General features: G+C 32.8%; 1 protein-coding gene across 1 annotated transcript; it reads left to right on the forward strand.

Annotated features, from left to right (window-relative positions):
* The first annotated feature begins 964 nt into the window (after positions 1 to 964).
* Positions 965 to 6743, forward strand: LOC149771390 (uncharacterized). The gene is made up of 6 exons (XM_089948491.1): positions 965 to 1124; positions 1787 to 1924; positions 2532 to 2654; positions 3795 to 3911; positions 4788 to 4929; positions 6156 to 6743. Exons 1-6 carry the CDS (start codon positions 1053 to 1055, stop codon positions 6281 to 6283), a joined length of 720 nt encoding a protein of 239 aa, XP_089804617.1. The 5' UTR covers positions 965 to 1052; the 3' UTR covers positions 6284 to 6743.
* The last annotated feature ends 1330 nt before the right edge of the window (positions 6744 to 8073 follow it).

Raw genomic sequence — 8073 nt, forward strand, 5'->3', positions numbered from 1 at the left:
GTGTTATTACGTATGAAAGGCCGCAAAAAATATTTTTGTTTTTTTGCGCATTGCAGACATAAAAGTTTAGGCCAAAATCGATTCCCATGTATCTGAAAATCACATTGAGTAAAGAAATAAAATACATAGACTGCATAAATCTCTACGTCTTTCTATTTTGAAATCATTTGCAACTGATATATAATAGTAATACAAATTTAGAAAAGATATATATTTGCGTTTTCAAAACACTTTAAAATATTTAGATATCTCGATAGTATTCCTTTCCTGGTGTAATTTATGTTATATGTAGTCACGTGTTTATATTAAATGATTCCTTTCATTAAGATAATTGCGACATGATCCCAATATGGAAGGACAAGCACGAAACACAAAACAAGTTTATCAAAGTGCATTGCTCATAGTTGGAGTGTAATTGCAAACACGTATCATAGTTCTGACGACTTTGTTGTTGTTTTTTGGAGAACATTTGGGAACGCAAGCAACTCCCCCACACTTTAAGAAGTTTTTCAAATTGCACACATGAAACAGCGTGTTCTTCATTGCAGAAACCTTCCACTCTTGAGTATTTACACTAACTGTTGCCATACAATCGTCATATATATTATGAACATTTCAATTGCAGGATTATAATGATTGAAAAAGTAATAGCAGACAATGTAGATAACGAGGAACAGAAGGAAGAATTTGTGGCCCTGATGTATTTCAATCGACGTGTTTCTGGTCTTTACTTAAACATACGTTTTAAATTTAGCTGAGAAGAAAAAAAAAAACTTGTAAGCTGCACATAATGATGTCTGGCGACAACATGTTAGATTACATCCTGTATAAATTATCACAACGCACGTACCCACATTTCTTTAAACTGGAGCTTAATTATCCAATCAGTTAGCAGTTACGACTTCCTAGTTGAGTAGACCAATCAAACTTTGCCTTCACTGAAATAAGTAATACGCCCTTATTTCTAGGTATAAATACTGGTCTTCTCTTGTCAAATGTACCTATGACCATCCTGCTGTCTAAAGGTACCTGATGATCCTGACCTTCGCACCATGAAACCGATGGCAACTGACACCAAGCCAGACCTAAGCACAGTTGTTGTGCAAACAGTTTCAGAACCAAAGGTTAGATTTTTAAATTTGATTTAAAGCTAGTGTTCACTTGATAGCATTGGACACTTACGAATATGCACATGATTGAATGAAGGTAAAATTTCTCAAATGAGACAAATGTATTAGCTAGCAATTATTTATTAGCTTGAAAACATTAAAAAGGATTTTACTGGGTTGATTGAATGAACTTTAACATCTTATTGTGCCACCCATTGGATCTGCAACTTCAACTAGGTTATATACGCATGCACTGCTTTTATTTTGAACATAATTATATCCTTTCGACTATTAGTTTTTGGTTGGCTTTATCTCTTCACATTTTATTCACTAAAACTTAAATACAGTTCGCTGTGCTGAACCTGCTGCCACATTAATGGTACCAACGTTTGTTCTGTGTGAAGTGAGGTAACCCGGTTTCAATAAGGCTTGAAGGCAAACTTTGAAATATGATATAATGGGTTCGTTTCCATCTCCTTACAGTGGAAGTTATCCTCAAAATATTTTGAAGAGAAAAAAGAAAACTCCACCATCTCAAAAGCGAGACAAGCAACAGGGCACTTTTTTTCTCAAACCTTATATCATCTTTTGTTAGGATTTCTTCCCATGTGCTATATTGGGTATTTGTTTGTCTTGCAATTGTGTATACTTTATATCAACATTTTCCATTTCTGCAGAGACCGGAAGAGGCAAAAGAAAAGAGAAAGAGGCTTAAAATAATAGTCATATCTGCTGTTGTCCTTGTTGTCGTCGTGACTGCTGCGATCATCACTGTTGTGTATGTAGTAGGAAAGCAGGCAGAGGATACTATCAAGGTATTGCTGACCTTATTCTCTAGAACATTACAGTTGTTGTTATTTGGTTCTTTATTTATCATTTGTTCTAGCTTAGTGTATCTTTCATGTAGTTTTTCGTTACTCATATTTTATTAGAATTAGTATTAGTATTCAACGTGTTTGTTTCTCAGGTAGTATTGGTAAAGTATAAAACATTGATGCAAATAATTCATCATAAGACAATTACAATCCTCAGTCTAACATTTGGCCTCACCACTGATTTGCATCCGTAACTGATTTCCTGCGATTGTGTCATTTTCTGTACAGTTGATATTAACCATGTATGTTACCAAAGATTCCTACACAACACAAAGTTCGTGATATTCCAATTGGTTAAACCTTTTAATTGTGAGTTACCTTGCCTGTACGTTTACGGTAACTAAAGTTTCTTTAAACACAAAGCTGATCTTCACAAATAACACAAATTAAACCACAAGTTAAACCGTTAGTTTTAACACCATTACGATTCCATCCACTTTTTCTATAAATAAGCGGTGCTAATAAAACTCTTTTTAATCTTATAGTAATGTCTTCTGCAATTAAATGAAAAGTTTTATTTACTATTTGTTGCATTGTTTGCATGTAGACTGCATGGCTTCCCTATAAGGATGAATCCGGAAAGTCAAGTTCACAGAAGGTCACTGTCACTTCAAAAGAGGAAAAATTCGAAATTGCAGGAACCGGCACAGCTGTATTCGACTTTGATAAGGTGTGTACAATACTATTGCCTTTTTTAGCAGTACGGCAATTAAAGTAGTACTTGAAAATACAACATCAGCGAAATAGCTCATTCAGATGTTACATCGCGTCATGCGCTTGTTAAATGTATTCGACATTTTGTTCTTATTCCGGTATCAATTAGCCAGTTCGTATTCAATTAAACGTAGCCATCTCCCAATCATTGTATTAACTTTGTTAATTGCGTGCAGTCTCGATTAAATGTAAAAGTGCTTGCAACTTGAAAACAAAGAAAACTACAAAAAAATGCAAGGAAAAATGTTGTGTTAAACGGATATAATTTACATCCATTCTGAAATATAATGATTCACAATCAGTTTAAGGTATCTCAGCTCGAATGTGCAGATATAATTTTTTTCAGCACCACTGAAGTCAAAATCTCCAACATTTCTCATTGTACATTTTCATGTTTTATCCATCGATATAGATTAATGGATGGAAAAGTTACAAATATTTAAGATTCAAGACGTTTTAGATGCTCGCGTTCAATAGAGCAGATCAAAGATATTATGTCACATTCCAGATTAAAGACGAGACAGACGTAGAGAGTTGTAGTAACCCATTATTTTATGATATATAATGTAAAGAAGGGAAGGCCAAAGTGAATGTCCAAAATTTGTCCTGATGCATTTAATCGAGGGTTTCATGAAAAAGACCAAATATATTCATCTTTCTCGATCATACTCTAGACATTTAGGATGCGAGACTTTACATAAACAAGTCAAATTCAGAAAAGAATTTATATTCAAGTCCTGTGTGTGTATTGATTACTAGTGACGTATTTTCTTGTTTCTATGTATCTCTCAAATTTCATTACATTCTGTGGACCAGACAAATATTACAAATCTGGCACGGCTCTATCTATCTATCTATATATCTATCTATCTATCCATGTGAATTTAAAAAAATATAAACATGCAAAAATTAAGTTAATACACCTTTGTACAGACCATTAATTTAGTTTAAACTGTTGCAATTTTAATTTTAGTTTTACACATTCCTTCGTCCTGTGTTAATTTCATACCACATCATCATTATTATTTTTCCGTCTCGTCTGCATCTTCTCGTCTACCATAAAGAATATATTTTAATACGTTATTACAATTTTCAGAGTCTGCTTGCATACAAACCTGACAAAATGTCAAAACCAACCTGCTTCTTGACTGCTGTCAACACGTCTACTTTACTTTCCCCAGAGAAAATGAAAAGTTTCCTTGGAGACAAAACGGTGAGTTTCATTTCATCCATTCTTGCATAGTCACTGCAGCCACTGATCACAGTCGCTGAAAGATGCTCAACATCGTCATCTTTATAAGCTGTTCTATTGTTTTCCCTATTAACATACCGCTTCCTCCTGTCTTTATCCTTCCATTGAAGTCAGGAACATTCAAAACAATGATAACTTTACATTATGAAGATATGTTGATCATTTTATCCAATTAATAACATATTAGATACGGCAACTTAAATAATTTAATCTCATGGTAAGATATTAGAGTACGAGTCAAAACCAGGTGAGGCAGCATTAACTTACTCAGTGGACGATATTTGGAAAAGATTGATTACCAGTAGAGTATAGTACTATACGCTTTGTTTGATTTATGATTGCTCATGTTGAAAGAATCTAATGACTTGACCCTATCAAACAAAATGCAAATAAGAAGAACATATTCCTCAGTATAATATCGATATTGTATACGAGGACAAATAATTTCCTTCTACAACTAAATTACACGTAATAGTGGTCAAATTATTTTTCAGTGCTCACCTGTTAGTCACCGTACCAGGTGGTTTCCCATGTCCTTATGCTAAATATATTACAATAAGTAGCTATCATGTTCGTTGATATTTAGAATTCATGTAAAATAGCATAATGTATATGTATGGTTCTTTCCAAACTAAGTATATATCTAACGGATACATGCTAAAGACAACTTAATATTTCCATATTGTTTCTCTCCTGATTATTACAAAATTATATATAGGTATTAAGATGTGTCTATCTATCTATATATCTATCTATCTATCTATCTTTTTATCAATGTCCTTACCTAACTTACTATTTAGTATTTATCAGTGTATGGTTTCTTTTTATTATCTTTAGGTATCCGACAAGCCCTGGAATTCATCAGATCATGCCGAGTACACGAGTTCAGATGTTGTCGTACCGAATAAGGACTTTCTCTCTCCTATGTCAAAAGAGCTATGCAAGGACAATGAAGTCATTTGGATGGTGCCTAAGCCAGGTGATTACATACATACATACATACATACATACATACATACATACATACATATATACATGCATACATACACATATGTACATATACATACATACATTTTGGCACTTTCCTCTCACTGACTTGCTCTAATTTTTTTGTGTTTTTGTGTCAGACTTATGGCAAATTGAATGCTTAACAAAGTAATGGAATCTTTTCCTGTAACGGTGACAAGAGTTATCGCGTTTTTTTAACTTTTCTTAAGCAGCCAGTTTTCTTTGGAAATCAAGGAGGGACATATCTAACCTGTCAGAGAATTTGTTTGTTGTGTACTATTTGTATCAAAATTTGGGTGAGAATACTGCGTCATGGTTCTGGTGTGCGTGGGGGTGGCAAAATTGGTGGAGATATATGCAATAAAAATGCATTGAGGCTTAGATGGAGAGTCATGAAATATTCTTTAGTAACACTTCGCGTTAGCTTTCAATTGTATCCAATGTCATCACACCCATTCTTATTTCCATTTAAGGAATCCGTTATCTACATAGCAAGAAATAACTTTAAAAGTACCAAATTTAAAGACATTCCAAAATCAAAGTTGCAATAACTATACTGCATCTGTATGACTTAATGCCTTTACTAAGTACCAATATTCAGTATTGAGAAAAAATATATTGAACCTTTCCATCGGTGATTGATTAGGAAGAAATATTAATATACACTTCGCTCCAAATCTCATTATATATATATATATATATATATATATATATATATATATATATATATATATATATATATATATATATATATATATTGCATACTATATATATACTACAGCTTGTTGAGAAATGCATCAGTTTAAGCGAATCAAAACAGTGTAATCATCTGAGCTCATATTAACAGACGGTTATCCGACCAATTCGCTTTCACTTTGTTGTCATTATGCTAATAAAGGAAAGGCTAATAAGGTTACGATATTATGACATAGATAACCACCACTAAATAAAGGAGGCCCTTTTCAACAATAATATGCAAGACTCTAGCCTCTCTCTCTCTCTCTCCCTCTCTCTCTCTCTCTCTCTCTCTCTCTCTTTATATATATATATATATATATATATATATATATATATATATATATATAATTTCAATCTCATCTGATTTTATGGTTTTATTTTGTCGTATATGCCTACTTACAGACTGCATTGGGGTTAAGCCTGCATACTTCAGATTCCAAAATTGCTTCTTTTTTCCAGACTGCGTCGACGAGAAATCACTGGCCCGAAAAAAGAGGGGATGCTACTACTACTACTATTATGTTCTAGAATATTGCGACTATTGGTATTGTTATTATACATGGTACAGGTGGCTCTATTGCTACTAGTGGCGTGTTTGACTTTAGAAAAGTTGTAAACGAAGCACTATTGGCATGACATTTGCTTAATATAACGTCGCTATGTATATTGTACTGACGCATAAAAAATGTTTGATGAGGCAGTCTGTCGTTGTCTCGAATAGTAATAGCAGCTTTAGAATGTGTTTCACGGAGACATGCTAGTTATAACTTGAAATAATCAATTTATCTTGTCCAGTTCTTGCAAATTAAAATTTAAACTAGTTGTAATTCTTTGAAATTTAGAACCAAAACCAATATTTTGCAATTTAATTCACACATTGCGATTTCAAATTCTTTGTTCTAGTCGTTAAAACCAATGCATCATATGTAATGATAAAGTATGAATATGCATTGCATTGATTCTTAGTTTTATGCTGTGTCCTTAATGCTAATTCGTTAAGGTGAACATCTAATTTGTTATCTCCCCAAAATAAAATCCTGAAATATTCTTGTTGTTTCAATTCTTTTAACAATTTGTGATTACACATCTTTTCCACTTTGAAAAAACAGAACTGTGAATTACATAATGAATAAATTATTCCCAATATCCAGTCAGAAAATACAAAATACCCCTTAGCCTGCCCATTAGACCTACAAAACACACTAAAGAAATTTTAATGTTCTTATATACGGGACAAAACAAGACCGAACACTAGAACTTTATGCAAAAGTATCTCAGATATAGGTGGCAGATATAACGGATATACCAAAATTTACACCTACGGTTATAAAGCACCAGATCCAGCAATAGCCTTGATTCCAGGTCCTGCGAACAAAACTATATAACTATATGATAACTGTTCTCTCTATCTCTCTCTCTCTCTGTCTATCTCTCCATATATATATATATATATATATATATATATATATATATATATATATATATATATATATATATATATATATATATATATATATATATAGATAGATAGATAGATAGATAGATAGATAGATATAGATACATACGTACAAACATACATACATACATACTGTACCCTGTATCACTGATATACCACGAGATGCAAACAGTTTTCATTGAAAGGAAACGAGGCTTACCAGTCAGTGGTACAGTTACTACAGCAACTATAAATATATTAAAATATTTTAATTACCTCTGGCTGGTTCGACATTTCGCTTAGTTTCTGTCCTACATTAATTTCCATGCGATGGTACGTGAATGACAAGTCGTTTAAGTGAATGGCGTTGCTAACCAAGCGTTCGTATTGCCCTACTTTCATCATTAAAACCATGTTTCATGTTTAAATCGTAATGTGCATTATATTGATTTAATCAATGTGAAGAACAATAGAAACTAAGAAAAGAAAAGGATCAACTTATCAATATGCAAAGATGATTGTGAATAGCCACAACAGGCATAGAACTACATTTTGTAGCGGACACTCTTGGGGATGTGAGCTGTTCATTGAATCGGTCAAATTACAGCTGCCTGTAGTAAATCGTAACTCCTTTCAAATGGCAAATATACGTATTTATATGTAATATAAATAAAATATATGTACCGTATGCATTCTCTATCAATGATAAATTTTTCTTTTAAAGGAAACTCGGCAAGCCTTGTTTCTTTTTAATTAAAGATTTATACATCTCGTTTTATATCCTTAATACAGCGTACATACTTTACATTTACATTATATGACTGTCGCCTGCAAATATGTATATAAATAATACTAGAAGAGTAAAATAGTCTAATTGGTGACGTAAACAAACAAGAAAGCAATGATGATTTGGCGCAGTTTATAGGGTTGTCACCAACACCA

Source organism: Sinohyriopsis cumingii, unplaced genomic scaffold, assembly GCF_028554795.1.
Source record: "Sinohyriopsis cumingii isolate HCF-2022 unplaced genomic scaffold, ASM2855479v2 utg001870l, whole genome shotgun sequence".
Classification (NCBI taxonomy): Eukaryota; Metazoa; Mollusca; class Bivalvia; order Unionida; family Unionidae; genus Sinohyriopsis; species Sinohyriopsis cumingii.

Bases quoted from the DNA above. Each gene is read 5' to 3' on its own strand.
- LOC149771390 (XM_089948491.1), top strand. From the start codon at position 1,053: ATGAAACCGATGGCAACTGACACCAAGCCAGACCTAAGCACAGTTGTT. The intron at 3,912-4,787 runs GTGAGTTTCATT...TATTATCTTTAG, and splicing joins GTTTCCTTGGAGACAAAACG to GTATCCGACAAGCCCTGGAA. The intron at 4,930-6,155 runs GTGATTACATAC...TCTTTTTTCCAG, and splicing joins TTGGATGGTGCCTAAGCCAG to ACTGCGTCGACGAGAAATCA.